The 21,126-nt window shown below is 38.0% G+C and overlaps 1 protein-coding gene and 1 long non-coding RNA gene across 4 annotated transcripts; one reads left to right on the forward strand and one right to left on the reverse strand.

Annotated features, from left to right (window-relative positions):
• Positions 1 to 3,224: 3,224 nt before the first annotated feature.
• On the reverse strand, positions 3,225 to 20,901 carry LOC147327135 (uncharacterized). 3 transcript variants are annotated; one of them, XM_086294759.1, is made up of 10 exons: positions 18,685 to 20,901; positions 15,049 to 15,205; positions 7,825 to 8,160; positions 7,490 to 7,708; positions 7,036 to 7,368; positions 6,693 to 6,917; positions 5,318 to 5,497; positions 4,813 to 4,900; positions 4,610 to 4,667; positions 3,225 to 4,406 (listed from the first exon to the last, which is right to left on the reverse strand). In XM_086294759.1, the coding sequence occupies exons 2-10, from the start codon at positions 15,101 to 15,103 to the stop codon at positions 4,320 to 4,322; spliced, it is 1,581 nt and encodes a 526-aa protein (XP_086150885.1). In that variant the 5' UTR covers positions 15,104 to 15,205; positions 18,685 to 20,901; the 3' UTR covers positions 3,225 to 4,319. The 3 variants fall into 3 exon arrangements, with proteins under 3 accessions (XP_086150885.1, XP_086150886.1, XP_086150884.1); XM_086294760.1 differs by having other exon boundaries at positions 15,148 to 15,205; positions 18,545 to 20,901; XM_086294758.1 differs by having other exon boundaries at positions 18,545 to 20,901.
• On the forward strand, positions 8,949 to 11,114 carry LOC147327136 (uncharacterized). Its single transcript, XR_015129798.1, has 4 exons — positions 8,949 to 9,203; positions 10,310 to 10,457; positions 10,563 to 10,651; positions 10,822 to 11,114. It is a non-coding gene; the product is annotated as an uncharacterized LOC147327136 (long non-coding RNA).
• Positions 20,902 to 21,126: the final 225 nt, after the last annotated feature.

Genomic DNA, 21,126 nt, shown 5'->3' on the forward strand with positions numbered 1-21,126 from the left:
CCGCTGGAGGCTGTAAAGCACTTGAGACTGGGAGGAAGATTCACCCTCCAGCAAGACAATGTCATACCACTTCACATGTATGTGCTACTTTGTGTTGGTCTATCACACAAAGTCTAAATAAATAAAAAAACACAAGTTTTTGGTTATGAGGTGAAAAACTTTACTTTTCAGTGCCTTAAAAAAGGCACTGTATTTCAATCACTCTTTGCTCCTACAATTACCGCAAAATGTGTTAACAACACCATGAACAGATTTACTGTAAAGCTGCAGATTTAATGCGGGTTTAAAGAGAGCTGAGAGGAAATCTTTACCACAAAATATCTCTTAGATAAAAAGAACAGGTGAGGGAAATACAGCTGAAGAGGTCTGGTAGCCTTTCTGTTAAAATGATAGCTGTAGCTTAACAGTGCTGAGTGAGCTTTCCTGTAATCACCTCTAAGAGTCCGACGACAAAAGCAACCTGCAGTAGTTCACATACTGAAATACACAATGTATTTAATGAAAGCAATTTGAATTTCCAGCTCTTGTCTCATGTCCAGAGTGTTTACATTGAAACTAGTATCACATTTCTAATATTACAAAATACCATGGATGTCAAAATAAATATATATGGTGTGCGGCCTGAAAGATTCAAATACTTCGAGACTAAGAAGGGTTCTATTTCTTCACATCTTGACAAGATAACTGAAGATACTAATTTTGGAGCAGATGGGCTGATAAAAACATTGTATCTACAGTAGTTTTAAAATCATGATCTGATTCAAAAACTGGAAAAGAAATCCATATTTAATCCTGTTTTTTACACTATGCCATCTAAGACAGATATTTTTGCACTATCATACATGTGGCTACATTTCTGAGTGTACAACTGTATGCAACCCATTATGCATATAACTGCATGCCGGTTTTGCAAAGGTGGCCCAGGTTTTAAAGGATTGTCTTGTGATGTACTGTTTTTAAGTTACAAATTACTCTTATTTATTTTCCTTTTTTAATTTTTAACCCATATATTTTCCAGAAAAATGGCAAAGAAAGAATGTAAGTAAGGGTGTGATTTTTGGGCTGCAGCCCTGTTCTATTACAGATTTATTATGTGACAAGTGGGGCTGAACAAGACTTTAAATATAATTTTGTATTAGATAATTACTAAGTATTTATCTAAAAACATTTAGACTTATTAATGCATCTTTTGTAATTAATGGAAATATGTAGTCATATCTACCCGTGCTTTGTCGATCAGGCACTGATACCGATCAGTGTTAAACAGTTGAATTTTTTGTAACTTCCTGGTTTTAAATGTGGTACATTTCAAGTTTTTTCAGTCTTGGTATAATATGTCATATTTTATACTACACACCAACCTATTATGATCTTTGGTATGTAATTGCTACATATAGAGCACGAAATGCTGGTTTGGCTGCAGTGGTGTAAGCACAGATTTGGTGTCCCATGCAAAAATAAATATATATAAAACTTTAGGCCCCACCACATTAATACTGTAAACCATGCCAGCTCTGAAAATATAACACTGTGCAGACCTGGATCAATATTCTCATAAATAGATTAAATAGATAATATAAATAGATTTTATAATGTTGTGCAAGACTGATGAGATATGTAGAAACCACTTTTTACATTTTAATATTTTCTAAAATTCTAGTATTTTAAGTATTTTTTACTGCTTGAACATTTGTATTTATAATACTACATATTGGCAAATGTGAATAATCCTTTGAATATCAGCTTTCAAGCAAAGTATAGCAAACTAATATGTCTGTCCTGAGACCTATAAAGCAAAGGTTTTAATCTGATTTAGCTCACTGAAAACTCTGATCACCTGTAACAGTACTTCTCTCTTTATGTAGGCTATGATGATAAAAATTCCTAAGGTGCCCCCTTAGAGACACATTTTGGCATAAAAGAACTCACCTGCTTATGTACAAAGGTTCTGCCTCCAATTACAAGTTGGCTAAAACAACCAACACATTATTTTCTGTCAGAAATGAAGCAAGCTGACTAAAACTAGGAAAGTCCATCAAGTTAATTTCTGCCTGTCTCTTTTTTTCTTTTTCGAAACTCAGACTTTACTGATAACAGAGACATCCTACTGCAGCGCTATCTCTGTATCACTAAGAGCGCGTGCACATGGACCAAACCAAATCATGAAATAAGGAGGGGGAGGCGGGGTCAGAGGCTGACTGAATTATAGTCTTTGGTGTCAGAAACAAACAAAACTAATGCTAGAAAACGAACACGTTTATAAGTACCTTGTGAAGCAAACCGTATTTTATGGTGATAAAGTTAATGATTTCATAACAAAAACAAATAAATGAAATAATATGTATGGACTATTTGACTATTCCCTTCATAGAATCGTCATAACTTCTCTCCTCTAAGGAAATCCTCTCTTAATTGATTTCACTTGCAGACTTAAAAAAGACGTACAACCGACCTGGTGACATCATCACTGGGAACGTGCTCCTGGTTTTGATATGACTGTGACAATTTTTAATTTCTTGTTATTTTATTGTTGTAATTGTAACATGTTTGTCTGAAGCGGGTCTCCCTTGTAAATGAGTTATTGAGTCTCGATTGAGCTAGTAAGTAAAAATAAATAAATAAAAAAGTAATTGAGTTAACTAATGAGGTTGCTTTGTCTGCTTTGGCCAATAGTGGTCACTGCATGACATGTGCATTACATGTGCAATGCATCTTTTGTCAGTCATCTTTTGCTGACTTTTGAAGACAGGCATATCCTATTTAATACGTGCGTGGTTTTCTTGATTGATTGATTGATTGATTGATTGATTAGGAAAGCTTTTAGAAAACTTTGTTGGCTGCAGTTCTTCTTTGCTCTTTCAATGTTGGGATAAATTCTCTTTCCACATTCGAGTGAATCCAGGCTGCAAATATATAATCAAAAATGGACAGGTCAGCAGGGTGTTTTGCTTTTGTTCTGCAGATCTATATGACTGAGTTTTGTGCGATACCTGTGATTCACTGGGCAGGTTTAAATACTCACTGTAATGATTTCTTATCTGCAGTGCCACGCTGAGATACAACACAGGAGGTCTTGGTGCATTATCCTCCACACCTGCAGGTGGTGGTGGTCCAAGTTTATTCTCCTCAGCAAGAGAAGTGAGTAGATTTGTAAACAGTAGACTGTAGGATATGCACAGCATGACAGTACGGCAGATTCAAGTAATAATATGAGCCAGGTTTTGTTGACTTTGGAGTGCAGTGCAGATGAATTATGAACTTTTTATTTTTGTAGACAGAAAAAGAGAGGAGATGACATCATTGCCATTAATACACAGACACATGTTATAAGAAAATCAGAAAATGTCAAAAAGAATTTGTAATATTTCTATGTGAGATGCTCCTGAACTGAGGGCTGTGCTGCATCTGTTAAATTTAACAGCAGAGTACTCATTGACGGGTGGCTGGCCTCTCCTTTAGAGATACAGTGATGAATTTATTCCTCCGAGAGAGGCTCCGAGTAGAGCCGCTGCTCCTCCACCTTGAAAGGAGGCAGTTTAGGTACTTTAGGCATCTGACAAGGATGCCTCATGGGTCAGGTGTTTTGGCCATTTCCCACTGTAAGGACAGAACGACAGATGGATACACTGAAGGAGGTGGCTGGGAAGAGGAGAAGGGTTTGGTCAAGGTCACGTGTTTCCGCTTGCTGTGGAGCTCCACAGTGGCTGCAGCCAGGTGCTCTTGGGGAAGGAGGAGGTCTGTGTGTCCTTTAGCTGTTGTTCCTTTAGCTCTTCCTAAACAAGGCTCATGCAGGATGGAAACATTTGTCTTGACAAATAATAAAATGTATTTACATTAATACCAAAGACAGACCACAAACAATTTCTCAGTCAGCTCATCCCTTTACATAATTATTCTCAGGAATGAAAACACCAGCAGTATACGTCAGCAGTATTTATCTGAATGAAAAAATAAAGCAGGAATCAACACGTGTTCATATTTTACCACCAAGCAGTGTGGAAACTGCTGAGTTACAGTGCTTCACACCAAAACTAGTTCAGGATATTAAATAATTTCACTAAATCAAAAAATTTAAATTAAAAAGTTTTCAGGAAGTTTCAGAAATAAAGCTGATGTTTAAGTTTAGCCTCATCTATGAATACTGCATTTGATCCTCAGCCAAACAGCACAGTCCATGAAAACATCCTCCACAGAGGCAGAGACCGTGCTCCTTAACTTTTCTCTTTCTGTCATCATTCTAACGTCTGATTAAACACCATCTAAACAACATGAGTTTCAGTCTGTTTCTTTTATACGCAAGTCTCTAACATGACTGGACTTCACTGCAGCTCTTCCTGCTCTTCAGTGTCGTCTGCAGTGACGCCCTGTGAGGCTGAGACGTTCTCATAATCAGCACGAGTGTTTACCTGATGGAGAGAGAGCGAGAGAGCTTTCTGTATGTTTTTGATAACATTCAAAACTAAATACTTTAGTAATACTTAAAGAACTTCACATTATCCTACCTAATTTTATTTACATTTATTTTTGGATCACTTATTTTTCTATTCTAGTGCAATAGAAACTATCATACATCTATCATAACACATGTTGTATCAGTAGAACCTCTTACTTTGATGACATTTACAGATTCATTTGGTCCAGTTTCTAAGGCCACATGTGTCTTCTTTCTGGATTTAATCCAACAAAAAGAAAACGGTATTAAACTAAAAAGAATTCATGACTTTAAAACTGAAGGTTTTAAGATGGACATAAAAGAGCAATTATGACACTGTTGTTACTGTTTTTCTTTCTTTTTAAAAAGAAATGTGTTACCTCATCCACAGACCCAACACGAAGAGAGCAATCAGCATCAGGACCACCAGAGTCAATCTGATGATATTCAATATTATTACAGATTTTCCTATAAATTGAGAAAAGCACAAAGGAGATATGTCTTAGTCGATAGATTAGATTTATAGGGTCATGTTATTTGTCATTGGGTATCATCAGTAACTGCTGTCACTAAGTTTACTCTCTTAACACAACTGCAGAAAGTTAAACATTTTTATATTTTCTTTGCACTGGTTAGAATATACACTACCAGTCAAAAGTTTGGAGACACCTTCTCATTTAATGTTTTTTCTTTCTTTTCATGACTATTTAATTGTAGATTCTCACTGAAAGAATCAAAACTATGAACGAACACATATGGAATTATGTAGTAAACGAAAAGTGTGAAATAACTCAAAACATGTTCATGTTATAGATTCCTCAAAATTGCCACCCTTTGCTTTGATTACTGCTTTGCACACTCAGTTCACAGTAACAAAACTCCCACTGTGTTCAGGTCTGAAGTCAGTGATGGTGAAGTTGTGTCCTGATGCTTTTTCTGAGTCTTCATCCTCCTTGTACCAGGTGTAATTAGCTGTTGGGTTAGCAACACTGCTATAGGTGACTGAACCGCCCTCCACTATTTCACCAGAGGGACTCACTGACACAGAGGGAAGCATTGGAGCATCTAGAACAGAGAATATTAAGATTAGATGATTAATAAGAGATCACATTTGATCATAATATACTGTCTATTTTTCATAGGGGGCAGGGGTAGCTCAGTAGGTAGAGTGGTGGCCTCATGATCGGAAGGTCGGGGGTTCGACTCCACTGAACGGCTACCCTGAGGTACCCCTGAGCAAGGTACCGTCCCTACACACTGCTCCCCGGGCGCTGCACTGGTGGCTGCCCACTGCTTCACTGGGTGAATGGGTTAAATGCAGAGGAACTATTTCCCTATGGGGACTAACACGCACACTTTAGATAGCATCATGCTCCCTGTGTCCTCACTGGTCTGACCTGTGATGTCTACTTATCCCTCCACTCCTGGAGTTGATTCTTTGTGCAGTGTCAGACTTTAAGGAGAGTTCCTGCTTCTTGGCTTCACACACCTGCCTTTAATGATCTTGTCAAGAGCCAATATTTATAAGAGTGATGAGCTGTATCATTGAATGAAAAACGGAAACCATCTGAGTCCCGCGTTTCGCCTATGGTGGCCAACCTGACATAGACTTTTATCCTTACTGTTCAAATTATTTCTATTTCTTATCTAAAGCTGTTGTCAACACATTTCCCTCAGTATCTTTTCAGTCCGTCACACCCTCAGTTGTGGGGACTGACAAGCTTTTAATTACTGCTCAGATCTGTTATCCTCATTATATTAAGTTCATGCTTTTTTTCATGGACAGACCTTTGTAGACAGTCAGAAACAGCTGATGTACACCTGTTCTTCACAATTCACACATCTCTGCTTATTACATCTCTAAGGTAAGTCTTTAAGTAGATATTCTTGTTAAATCTTACACATGTTGTTCAGGGTACTGCTGTCTTTCATTAAATTATTTGCTTCCGTCGCCACACGGCAGTCTACAGGTGATGATAGGAACTGATCTTTCATGTTCTCTGATCAGGATCAAACCACTCTTCAGCACAAAGACTGTTATTTTGGACTTTACCTCAGTATCTGACTCAGATTCATGAACCTGGCTCCACTCACCTTTAAACTGGTTGTACAGTAAAACACTAAAAGAATTTAAAATACATTATAGTATTTTGAATTCCACTGCACATCTTAAACAACATTTTGGTGAAAAAAGAAAGCTGAAGATCTGAAAACACAAAATTGTTCATGATCATCGCATAACACAGTGAAGTAAACTTACACACAGGATCTGAGCGATAATCTTCATGTCCTTTGAAAGCACAGGAGATGATGTCTCCAGGATTGAACAGATCTTGATAAGAACTTTGTTCAACCTTAAAATGATTGTTTTTGAACCAGACAAAAGAAAGACGACCAGCTGGACTGCAGCTGCTTTCACACTTCAGCTCTGCCTCAGTCTGAGACTCATGGACTGATATTATTCTGCTCACCTTCACCTGCAGAGCTGAATATGACAACACAGCAGACACAAGACATTAAATACTCAAAACAATAAATACAGCCATTAACACAACAGAGCAACTGAGCTGATTAAATATCCATCAGTGTGTGTTGATCAGTACCTGTGACAGTCAGAGTTGTTCCAGGTAAACTACTCTTCCATTCAAAGCTTTGTGTTTTGAATTTGAAGTGATACTCGGCTGAATCACTCTCTGTCAGGTCTCTGATTCTCAGAGTGGAGCGTCCTCGCTCTGTTTCAGTCACCTCAACACGACCTGCATACTGGGAGTCTTCTGTGAGGTCCTCAGATCCACGACCAGAATGGAACCAGGACTTTGATTGGATTGGACTTTCATAACTGTTGTAAGTAGAAGAAATGTCCACTGATGATCCTTTGAATGCACAGATTCTTCTGTTGCTGTAATTCACTCTGTTGCATGAATCATCTCGGACACCTGAAACATAAAATGATATTGAAGTCAGATTTAGAAAGTAGTTACTGTGAGTTTGACTGTTTTTATTCAGATGTATGTAATGACTCTATGAGATGGTTTTATGTAACTGAAATAAACTCACACACTGAAGGAGAGGAGAAATCTTCATGACCTCTTACAGCACAGGAGTAGCTATCTGAAGGATTCAGATTGGCTGAATACCGATACTGGTTTCTACTAGAAATCTTGTGTCCATTTTTGTACCAGATGTAGGAGGGACGATAATTTAGTCGACAACTGCTCTGACAAGTCAGTGTTGCCCAGTTGGAATATGATGATGTGTCCACATGTACCTGAAGAGCTGAATATGTGAAGAAATAAAATCAGAGCAGAAACTTAGACATCTATTATCCATATCCAAACACACACAGTCATGTTCATAACAATTTCTGACTGATGTGTAATTAAAAATGTTACCTGTGACATTCAGAGTGACTCCAGGTAAAACAGTAAAATTTTTCCGGTCTGTTTCAAACCTGAACTTGTACACAGCTGAGTCGCTCTCTCTCAGGTCTCTGATTGTCAGAGTGCAGCTCTTCCAGTCAGAACTGTACGACACTCGACCTGCATACGCTGGGTCTGTTTTCAGATCTTCAGGATTATAATTGTTCCCTTTAGTGAACCAAACTCTTTTTAACACATTTACTCTTGAAGGGTGTTTGAAGGAGCAGCCTATGTCCACTGTTGATCCTTTTACAGCACAGATCTGAGTAGAAGTGTAAGTCACTGCATAATCATTCTGACTCTGTACCACTGTAACACAGAACACAGTCAGACTCATTATAGCAACAGTAAACAGTTTTACTTGTAGTTGAACTACATGCAGAGAGAAATTCGGATTCTGACATTCGGACCAAGCGCACTTCATCACAATAGAAAAAATGAAGTTGTGCTTCATTTCTGTTTTACAAAATATTTAACAACTGTTGTTCTCAGCCAAATGTCTGAAATGTCTGTCTTCAGAACATTAATAGTTAAAGATCAGCTTTCCACATATTAAATTATTATAGAAATTGTCCAGTTAGGTACAACCTATTTATATCTACCGATAGATGTAGATATATAGATGTATATAGAGATATAGAGAGAGATGTACACTCTTAGAAAGGATGTGTTAAAAAATGACACAAAAAATGTGTTGTTACACTATTAACACATTTTGTGTAAATTTTAACATAACATGTGTAAGAAAATGTGTAAACATTGAAAAAATGTGTAAAACGCTTAACACACTTGATGTGTTGCACAGTTTAACACATTTTGTGTGTTATTTTCAGAATCTAACAACAGGACCTAAAATTAGCAGCTCAGTAATTTGATGCTAGCCCTGTGTTTAGTGAAATAAATTGTAGATTAACAATGTATTATAACTATATTAACTGAATAAATAAAATGTTTAGTTATTGTTTGTTTTCCTTAATCCTTTCCTCATTACTTTCAACAAATAAAACATTTTATAATGTAATGTGGACCAAGGTGTATGGTGTACTAAAATTCTGAAAGAGGATTAATTTTTTATTTCTCAATATGTATAGCATACCAATTAATGGCCATGGCTATACTATAAGCATAAGTATCCACAAAGAACAGGCTTAATTTTGACCGTAACATGTGAATACAATTGAAGCAAAAGTAGAAAATGAAATGAGTAAGAACACACATGCTTAAAATTGAAACAAATTCTGCCCAGCAACATGACATACCGGCGGCGGGAAGGGGGCGCTATCTTTCGCGCCAATGAGACAAAGGAGACAAAGATGGAGGTTACGTCGCCTAGTATGTTGTCAGACCTTACAGTAAGTATCATTTACCAGTTTATCTTAATGTACTGAAAATATGCCGGGTTTCTGGAAGAATGTGAATTTATATAAAATATAGGAGTTTAGAGTTTAAGTTAATTACTGCTTAACTATACCTAGCTAACCTTAATGTAACAGTCTTGCTAACATATCCTACTCTTAATTTTATTATTAGTTCTTGGATTTCGTGCCATACTCCATTAGAGTTAATGTGTTTTGGTAGTATTTTTATGTATTACTTTATTCATGTATTTATCTATTTACTTTATTTATGTATTAGAGTATTCAGAAATTGCTCTTAGAACCAGTGTGGTAGTTGGCTAGCGGCTCCGACAGGCATTATGTTGTCTATGAGCAACGCCAGAGTCAGCACCTAACCGTAGCAGTGTTGAGTAAAATGACAATATTGTCGTTAGCTCTGAATATAGCAAATGTAGTTATCACCGCGACCATTCGTTTACTAGCAGAGAATAGGAATAAAGACTGAGTAACTTTAACATGAAATATACCTCATATTGAGGAGATAATTATTTTTTCAAGCAGTTAAAGCAGTTTTTGCATCTAGTATGATTAACTAAAGTATGTGCACATTCTTTTTTAAGGCTTATTGCTGGAAACATGCTCTGATATAGTTTCTTTTTTATGCAGAACTTCTGAGGAAGTAATAGTCAGTGTTATTTAAAAAACCAAACAACAGCAACTTGACCATGCAAATTATCTTACTTATTTAGCCATGTGTTTCATTTTTTCAGCACACATATGACAACTTAGAATCTGTCAAAATCCTTGTAACCACTTTTATAGATGAGAAAGAAATTTGTAAAAAAAAAAATTTCTTATTGTCAGCTGTGCCACAGACATCAGACATCACTATTAGTCAGGATCAGATTTATTCACCAAGTAGCAACTAGAAGATAAAATCAATTTGTTTATTATTCAGAATTTCTTTTAGTCATTGCGTTATAATCACGTAGTTAAGAAACCGCCTTCTTCTGCTGCAGCTTTTTGAGTAAACTCGTGCTTTTATGCTCTGTGGAAATTTGCTGTCATGACTTTGAAGATTATTGCAGAGAGGTAAAGTGTCTGGTGTTGCCTTTACACAGTCTACCATTACCACAGAAGAACAAAGTCAACCCCTGAAGTCACTCAGGAAAGCCCCACAGATTCTTAAGGAGTATGAAACCTGTCGGTGCCATTGAGGAGGCTCCTTGTGAAGACTTGCATTGGGGATTTGGTGGAGAGGTGTGGTTAGTAAGTATCGCACTTTACTGTACTTTGTTAAAATTTTGCAATGAATGTTTTCCTTTAAAAATGTTGAAGTGCACAGAAGTAAAAAAGTTTACCTTTGTTTTCCAGTTACCCTCTTAGTGCAGAGAAGCTAACTGTAGCAAAAAGCATCCTCACCACTTTTCCACCCTTAAGTGGCAGGACAGGGGGAAGGATTTGTAAGTAAATTTAGCATTTTAATAATGTAAATTCCACTACATACTGTAAATTGCACTTGTTCCCACTTACTGTGTATCGTTTAACCTTTATCTAATTATTTATTAGAGCTTTTTTTCTCAGTTAAAATTGCTCAGCTGTTACCCATATACCTCTGTCCTTTCTTCCTCAGGAGCATTATTATGATCCAGTCTCTCATTGTGGATTCCTAGAGACTAAACTGCGCAACCTTAGACGGAATCTCGACCAGGGGCAGAGACATTATAAGAAGCGAAAAGTGACAGATGACTGTGGTGAAGACAAGAAGCTCAGGCGAGAGGATGGGAATACCAGCAGCACAGATGAGTGGGTCACCCAAGTTATTGCGGCCCTCAGCTGAGAACCTTCCAATTATCATGTCAGGCATGGAGGAAACATACACCAGTCTCAGAGCCTGGAATATTCGGAGAGTACCCACGGTTCTTGGACATGCCAAGTCTGGTAAGTTGCTTGGTTCTCTGGTAATGGTTTATGTACTCCTTCTCCACTCAGTTGTGTTTTGCATACAAAGTATGTAACAGGAGTCGATACATTTGGAGGTATGTTTATGAGCTCCTAGTGAATATTTTGAAAGTTTTATAACTTCAGAGTTTGATCATTACTCCCTGCGCACTGATTACAATGAGCATCACTTTTCACATGGTCCAAAATCTTAGTCGTACCACCAAATGACTATCTAATAGTAGGGACATCAAATGACAATGCAGAAAGTGCTGCTCGTGGAAGTGAAAACCCTACAAAAAATCACCTAAATCTGTATGAAACTCTGCTTTCAGCAGCACTATTTTCAACAAAAAAGCTCTACAGGACAAACCGCAGATAGACAACATAAGAAATTGTCTGCTAGAAAGTTGAACATCAGCTCAAAAGTCCTAATTTTTTCTCAGGGTCTGATGGGACCCAAATCATAGCTAAAATTAAGGAATAATGGACTTGTATTCAAATACCACTCCAAGTAAATTGTTGTTTCACTGTGTAGGTAAGCTTGATGTGGAATGGGTAACAGAAATGTGATACTGTAAAGTTTGATTTTAGCCATACAGCTACCAAATGGACAGAATGTACTTTTGATTTAATGTATTTAATGCTTCATTTTAAACTTAAACACTTCTTTTATTTCCGTAGGCTGGACTTGGAGTTTTGCAATTTTACAGGAGGAAAGGTGGATCTCTTTTTGCGAAAATGGGAAGCCAGTATCATTCCGAAGCTCAAATCAGTAGCTGCCCTGGAAACAAGAACCCCCCCGCCATGTGTTAACACACCTACTCCCACCAGTTGGTGCCAGTCGTTGCAGCCTTTTTTGCACTGGTATGTATTCAGTAAAGTTCTCACGGTATTTACTAGGGGTGCAACGATACACAAAATTCACGGTTCGGTTCGGTTCGATACTTTGGTGTCACGGTTCGATATTTTTTCGATACAAAAAAATGTTCATGCATTTTTAATTTGTCATTTATTAAAATTATAAATATATATTTTAACTCAAAAGTACAGTTTTTAAATTTAACCCTCACCCTTGTGCGTGTTTTTTATTTTGACAGCGAATGCGCACCTGCGGACCACTTATGTGCAGCCCTGGTTATTTAGCTCATCATATTGCAGCCACAGAAATTCTTTTGTCCATGAAACCATAAAGCTGCACTTTCTTTTTGCCTTATAGCCTGATTTGTCATAACTTCTCCGTTTTGTGGTAAGCTTTTCTTTGGCTGTCACTTCTTCACCCTGACCTGTCTTATTTGGCTCAGCAGAACTGAAATGCTTTTACACGCGCACTCACATAAGCTCAGCGATTCTCTGCGCGATCAACCTCTCACATGTTTAAGCTTGCTGCGGGAGATTTCACTTGTCATGTTTGCATAGTAAGCTAACGATTAATAAGACGATGTCAGAGGAATTGGTGCACAAATTATCATCACTCACAGATCAGTACTGTCGCTCTCTATACACAGTTCGCACGATTGCAAAGTGAAAGCAAAAAAACAAGCGCAAATTCAAACGCGACTTCAATATGTCACATATTGACAGTGGCTCACCGATGCCAATGACATAATTACCCAGCTACATTTCCGAAAGAATGCAAAAGCATTGACATATATTTTTCCTACAATAGCCCGACGGGCAGGGCAGAGATAGATTTTGGTAGCCCGACTGAAAAAATCGCTAGCTCCGGGACGTTGGGCTAGCGATATTGCAAGCCCTGTATCTGATTGAGGAATCACTCATCTTTGGAAAAGAGAGTTTATTACAGAGAAATGGCTCTTTCCAAAATAAAAGCTATACTATCCGCTTCTTCTGGGCTATATTCTCAGCAGCATAAGGAGAATCATGTGCTAACAGCTGTCTAAATGACTCGGCTAAAGTTAGTAGCATGCTTGCTTTTTTTTGTCTGCTTCCACTTGTCTTTGCACTAGGATGATGTCGGCGTAAATGTGCAGTCATATTCGTTGTGTTCCCACTAGTGCTTTCAGGTTAATCTCGTTGAAATGACCTTAACGCCACAACACGGCAAATCTCCGTTAACGAGCTACCGCCTATCGCTCCGTGCATGGGGCTAGACGGCCAACACATTAACGAGCTAACTGCGCTAACACACTAGTTCACACCAATGTAATTGAGCATTGCATGGCACATCCAACATACTGTTTTACTTTAGTCCATGACTCGCTTACCTTCAGGGTCATACGTCACATGAAAACCAAAATAATTCCAAACGCCAGATCTGAATGAGAGTGGGGGAGGTCCATCTTGCAAGGAGAGCTTAACTTCTGTCTCACTAGCTTGCCCTGCTCTCTTCCTTCTGACTATGCTGTCTGTGTTGAGCGCTCAGTGGATCTGCGCTCGACAGTGCAGCCTAGGCGGAGTAGTCAAACACAGATTCACTGAGCGCTCAACACAGACAGCATCGTCAGAAGGAAAATTGATAAAATAAATTACAAATGTTGTATTGTTCGATACATATGCGTACCGAACCGAAAGCACTGTATCGAACGGTTCAATATCGATACGAATATCGTTGCACCCCTAGTATTTACCTGAGGAAAGCATTTGTCTACACCTCACTGAATACTATCTTTATCTTCCCCCATCTCCAAGCCTGGAACAAGTATTGCATCGCTTTGCAGTGATCCTGAAGCATCATCCACAACACACCAACCCCAGCTGATATGCATCGGTGATCTAAAGAGGGCAACCAGGCAGTACATCATTGTTGCTAAGAATGACAGAGTAACCATTTCTCTGAATGATGGCCTGACGTGTGCTGTGGATAAACTTTTCAAACTGTACTGGGTATGTAACTTGTCCTATCCAGCACCACTTGGCTCCGTCTTCACCTTCTTTGAGTTTGTCTATGACCTGCCGCTGTCCACCCAAAGGAAAACCAAAGTACTGGAGCTGATTGCACAGATTAAAGGATGCAAGTAAAATGTTCACCTGTCCAAAATGTAGAGAGTCTCTGTTCACAGAGGTGAGAAACCTCATTTGGCATCTTTGTCAAATACACTGCTTATCAGGACTGACCATTTTTATGCCTATGCAGTGGAAAGGTCAGACAATATGAACTGATTGGCTGAAATTTTTGATTTTTGTATTTAAACCCAAGGTACAAAATTGTATAACCTGGATGCTATATTCGCCAAAATGTATGTTTTTCTGTTTGCATGCAACTGCACATTTGTTAAATGTTGACAATTTGTTGAAGATGACAATTGTTACCTTTAAAAATTTTAATTCATGTATTGTCTGGATTATATCAGAACATTATATATATATATTGAAAAAATTGAAAAATTGAAAAAAGGGCAATCATATATATGATTGCCCTTTTTTCAATTTTTTTTGACATTTTAATGATCTAGAGAGATAGAAAGCTAGTCAGATATGAATTTTGTTTGATTTTGTAAAGTAAAAATTGTGATATAGCTTTGGCTAAAATTGAATTTAAAACATTTTAAATGAAAAGATTCTGACAGTTGTTGTTCATTCAGTTTGTAATGATTTATAATATGCCAAATAAAAAATGGAATTCAATAAGTGTATAATATATACCCATCTTTTTTCTCCTTTTTTAAAAAAAATTGAAATGTACACATTTTAACACATCTTTGTGTTTACATTTTTTAACACAGAAGATGTGTTAAAGGAGCAGACACATTAATTGTGTTAAAACTGACACATCATGTGTTGTCCCTAATCTGATGCAGCACATGTGTTAAAATTTAACACATGATGTGTCAATTTTAACACATCCCTTCTAAGAGTGTACTGGGTCTACAGAAATAAATCCCTTATGTATTGTAATTTTACATTAAAAAGTAACTCCTGCAGATACTGAATGTGTGAAAACCAGGTACACATAAACCTGTTAGAGAGAGAAGGAAGAGGACCAATCCACTCGCTGCTGCACTTAAACTCATCGCTTCTTCTCTCGCTTCTTAAATCACATCAACATGACACATACTGTTTTCCAGTTAGTCTCCATCAGTTGTTGAGGATGTAGTCTTTGATAACAGGGTCTTCTGTGGTTAGAAAATATAAAAGAAATATTAGACTGTCTTCCTTCAACTGGACATGGTCAACATGCATAAACAGATGAGAGCCTCTAAACTCCCACACTGAAATGAAGAAGTGGTTGTTATACAGTGGTTTACATGCAGAATAGCTTCTTAAAATACAAATATGGAATATTTTTAATCAGTTTTAAAATCGTACGGTTCCGGGCCAGTTTATTACCAGGATCATAAATAGATTTTCTCTCATGTACATTAAGTTTTAATGTAGGTTTTCTTTGCAAAGTGAGTGTGAAGCTCTCTTTTGAGAGGGCTGAGAGCAAATCTTTAACACACAATGTCTCCTGGATAAAAAGAACAGGTGACTCGGGTAGTGATGACAAAACCGTTTTTGACCAGGTTAAGTTTCAATGCACGTATTAAACCTATTGTATGACTGCTATCTTCTATTGCCCAATATTTCTAAAATTAGAAACATCCCGTCTCAGAGTGACACTGAAAAACTAGTAAATGCATTTATTACTTCTAGGCTGGACTACTGTAATTCATCCAAAAATGTCAAGAATCAAGCAAGTAAATAAGTGCATCAGCAGTCATGTGCTCAGCACTAAAGGAGCTGCTGCAGAGAACCACAGTTGTGCGTCAATGAACCTGTAAGCGTTATTTCTTTTGGCAGTTAACTGGCAGGATACTGCTTCTAATTGTTTGTGCATGTTAAAATTATGCCTCAGTACTTTTATACCATGTTGATAGAAATAATAATGGATAGGATTTATATAGCGCTTTTCAAGGCACCCAAAGCGCTTTACAATGCCACTATTCATTCATTCTCGCATTCACACACTGGTGGAGGCAGCTACGGTTGTAGCCACAGCTGCACTGGGGCAGATTGACAGAGGCGAGGCTGCCATATCGCGCCATCGGCCCCTCTGGCCAACACCAGTAGGCGGTAGGGTAAAGTGTCTTGCCCAAGGACACAACGACCAGGACAGAGAGCCCAGGGATCGAACCTGCGACCTTCCGGTTACAGATATGCTTCCCAACCCCCTGAGCCACAGTCGCCAAACATTTAGCACCAAGTTAATAGCAGTGGCCATAATCTCCCGCCATGATTACATCTAGCGTTATTAGGAATAAAGGACTTTTCTATTGTTTAGTTTAGTGGTTCCCAAACTTTTTTTGCTAAGCCCCCCTTTGTTTTACAAGAAAAATATTCGCCCCCCCCCCCCCCCCCCCCCTTCTTGCGCGTGCACGCACACACGCACAAACGCATCCTCCAACCACACACACCCATATTTTGCTCCATTGCGGTTTATTTCACACCTCAAACATTTAGTAAGCAATTAAGCAAATACAAGTAAACTGCAATAAATTACAGGTAGTAAGGAAATACACTACTAACTCTTTTACGCTACGTCCGCACCTACACGGGTATTTTTGAAAACGCAGCTGTTTCGTCCATAAACGGCGTTGCCAATCACCGAAAACGGAGATTTTATAAAACTCCTTTTTTGCGTTTACATGTGGACGAGGAATACAGAGTTTCACAGTGTATGTGCCTTTTTTCTCGTCACGCTGTGCGCCACGTTATTGTTTACATGAGATGAATTGCAGAATGGCAGATAGAGACAAAATACTGTTACTGTTAATCTGACTATCTTCAGGTTTTAAAGTGTGGGCGGGCCCCACACTTTGGGAAGGTCTAGTTTAGTTTAACTGTTGCTAGCTTGATTAGCAACTTGTAAGACATGTGCTATTTATCCAATCTGTGGTCTACAGTGACCCCTTGTGGACATGTGTTGAGTAGATGATGTGTTGTGATTGTTTTCCTAGTTATCTATGACTCTACTAACTATAGAATTGAATGTTTTCCAGAAAACCATGCTCATAGTCACACACACTGTATACTAACAGGAATAAGTTCAAGTATGGCTGCACTGAATTTGTATTAAGCCTAGCAAGCACTCTGATGGAAACAATTATTCTGTGGAACTTAATCAAAGACAGTCAACCCAACTCCTGGACTGCTGCAGACTTGTATACCCAGCTTTCCAATATATATATTTTATAGTACCACTATCACTCCACTAGAACACTTCACTCTCAGTTCTTTCCTATAATATTAAGTGCATTGAGACAACTGCTGGTAGCCAGATGCCCATCTCAGCCAAATTAATCGAGAAACCAGCGCCTCCTCCTAACCATTAAATCAACAAACAATGCAAGAGGTAGAAAGTGAGAGAGATAGAGAGAGAAACACTCTTCTACTGCCTCTTGTCCCACAAACAGTTGTACATTACTGCCAACTTCTGTACAAACAGTCAGTATTTTTCACATAAGAGGAACCTAAATATCAGTCACTGAGCATCTGTACACTATTTTACATATACCCAAAGAGGATACAGTGTGCCCAGACATGTGCACAGGGTGGTTTTGACATGTTTTTGAAAATGTATATCTGGCTCTGAAAAGAAATTTGACAATAGAATACTAGGTGAACAAATTCACCCCTAATTACCTTCATATTAGCACGTGTATCAGTATCAGAGTGCACACATCTGGCCTAAGCACATATAGCCATATAAATGTCACCATACTATGTACATTACATTATTTTCTGGGCTTCATGTATAATAACATATTATACCTAACGATTTAAACTATTTTATTGAATGATTATACAATAGTCTTTTATCATGCCACTTTTAGATCAACACCATTTTTTGATTTGCCTCTTTAATAAAGCTGATGTCAAGGTTATGGTGAATAAGGACCCAAATCCAGAATCACTCAGACTCACGCACATCTAGGAATCAAATAAGAATAAACTTTTATCAAAAGGCAGATGAAAACTAAATCCAAGACAACAGAAGACATCCCAGGGATAACAACAGGAAACATCTGTGGGCAACAATATGATGTGGCAATAAATAGAACTGAAGTTATAAATTCACACAACTCAGAGGAAGTGAACACAGCTAGGGGAAGTAAAACTGAATGTCAAATGCAAACACTTAATGAGAACACAACACAGATACAAAGGCTACACAAGACACATGCGAAAAACAGGACTTTTAACTTTAAAACCTAAAGACAAAACTGAGAGTATCATCAGTTACCACTAATCCATGAAAATAATGAAAAACTTGAAACACTGGGGTCAAAATATTCAAGACACACAAGATCAAAGAAAGACAATGATAAAACAATCAGCACCTACAACTAGGCAAATACAATGGAAACACACATGAAAATCTAAACAATAAGCAACGTCCAAAAACACTTTTGCCCACTTTTTCTTAAACTAAAGGCAAAGAAGTTAGAAATAGGAGATAAGATGGGAAGTACTTTTGGAAAGCAGCCCCAGTCTGTCTCCTTGTCCTCTGATCAGTGTCTCTGTTGGAAGTCAGTTGTTTCTGTCTGAGCTCTATACTGCAAAGGAGGTCCAGTGTACCCAGGATATGTTTCTGTCATCTAGATTCACTTACCCTAACATTGGCGAATGGGATAAACTGTCACATGAAGCTGGTTCTCAACTGGCTAAGTTATATGAGGGTTTCCCCTGTGTGTTCACATGACCAATGCCAAAGGGGCGTTTCACAGATCATATGACTCTTCTTCCACAGAAAATGATCCCTGTGAGTGCCACCTACTCCAGAGATGCTAGCAAATAAAAATCTCTAAAAATCATACAAAATATATCAGTAAAATCCAACACTATTGTGAAAAAAAACAAGATATATCTGGTGATTTAGTGCAAACAATAAGCATTTTCATTCCAGTTAATTATTTGCAACATTGAAGTTTACTCTCCTTACAGGAATCCTTGGTGTGTTTCGTGTTTCCAGCAGTGTAAAACAGATTAATTAACAGATTAGAGTGAAGTATGACAACATTTAGACATTTTCTAAATCACCAAATTAAAATGCGGATATTCTTGTAGAGATGTGACTCTCAGTTTACGGTGTGTTTAGTAAGGTAGTTAGTTTAAAAAGCTGCCCATATAAAATGTACTCCTCCAACAGAGATTTTATATCACACGTAAAACATGTTGAATTACAAAAAAATAAGTGGAAATGTTGCGTTTCCAGATGATTTTACACTGAAACTAAAAACATTACATGCTTCCAGGAATTTTTTCACAGTCCATTCTCTGCTCGCCGTACACGCTTCACATAACACTTTACATCAACCCTATTTTCCCATACTGTCAAACTGAATTCTGTCATTAAACCTTTTCCTACCCATCATCTGTCAGCCAGTCAGCCTTTGTTCCATATGCTTTAAATCAGCGGTCCCCAACCCCCGGGCCACAGACCAGTACCGGGCCGCGAGAGTTGAGGCTTGGGTGTGAAATTTATGGTTTTCAGGGTTATTTTTGTTTTTTATCATTTTTTTTTATTGTTTTTACCATTACCTCGGTTTCCCTGGGTCTTTTCCCGTGTGTTATGAATAAATCTTCTTTTTTTGGTACTGGTACCGGTTTTATTTTGTTGTATTTATCCGCGACACCTTAAAGGCTGGTCCGTGAAAATATTGTTGGACATAAACCGGTCCATGGTGCAAAAAAAGGTTGGGGAGCGTTGCTTTAATTCTTAGTGCTCTTCTATCTTTTTGCCTTTCATGTCACTTCCTGTCTCCTCCCCATCTCCACATCATGCTGAAGAGTAAGTGTCTGATTAGTCATTTAGACCTTTACAACTGCAACAAAAAGCACATCACAAACTGAAATCAGATTCAAACAGAATGGACACACTGTTAAATTCTGGAAAGTGGAAAGTTCTTGAATATTTTAAGTACCCAACTCTAATGCCTCCCCGCTTGATGTCAATAACGGTCTGGGAAGTCACAGTGGAGCAGGGCAAACAAAGGATTTCTGAACTTTTTTTAAATGTTTTTTTAATAAACAGGAAGTGAAACTGCTGAGATTAAAACATTCTTTTGCAAGAGTGTCCTGGGCTGACACAGGCACCATTAACCTTGCATGTTTTTTCATTGTGTAATGTTCAGAAGTCAACCATCAGAGCAGCATGGAACGGATATACTGCAGAAGTACTGATCACCAAAAAGAGCACTTCTCCCCATTTAAAATGAGATTTGATGTGTCTAATGAAGGCACAAATCCAACAACACGTGACACTAAATGTGTCATACACTGATAATGACTGAGGAGCCAACAGTGCCAAGACTTGGCACCAAATGACAACAAATTTGTGACACCTCGCTGAAATTTTCAGGCATTTTAAGGGTAAAACCTGAATATTAATGATTAGAAAGGTGTGGCTGTTTTCCTCACTGTGTTCACTGAAGTGTGAAACAACAGACGAAATGTTGAAGTGAAACTCTTCAGCGTCTTGATAATGTGCCATCATTTTATTTTATGCACACAAAGTAAACTACAGTCTGAACTAACAAGGTTCTCATACACATGTACAGGCTAAAAATTAAATGGCTCACAACTGGACAGAAGATTGGAGAAACATCGTCTGATCTGATGAGTCAAATTCTGGTGTAACATTCAGGTGGAAGGTTCAGAATTTGGTGTAAACAGCATGAAAGCATCATGGATCCATGCTGATGTGTATTGGCAGCTCAGGCTGGTGGTGTAGTAGTTTGGGGGATATTTTCCGATAACACTATGGGTAACTTAGTGCCATTTGAGCAGTGTTGCATGAAAATTGTTTTTTGTTTTTTTGTTGTTTTTTTTTTTTTTTTCTTTTTCTTTTTAAATGACATCAGAAACAGCAGTATGCGACATTACGTGATGGCAGAGCTTCAGTTCATCCTTTGTCATTTTTTTTTTTTTTTTTTTAATAAATAGGACAGGGGGAATGAATGAGAGAGAGAGGGGGAGAGAAAGAAAGAAAACCAAAGAGGAGAAGAGACGGTGAGAAGGGGGGGGAAGAGAGAGAAAAAAAAAAAGAACTCCT

This window comes from Aulonocara sp. 'chitande type north' Nkhata Bay, linkage group LG6, assembly GCF_057382095.1.
Source record: "Aulonocara sp. 'chitande type north' Nkhata Bay isolate Kocher_YH1m ecotype deep benthic linkage group LG6, A_spYH_male_GT1.1, whole genome shotgun sequence".
Classification (NCBI taxonomy): Eukaryota; Metazoa; Chordata; class Actinopteri; order Cichliformes; family Cichlidae; genus Aulonocara; species Aulonocara sp. 'chitande type north' Nkhata Bay.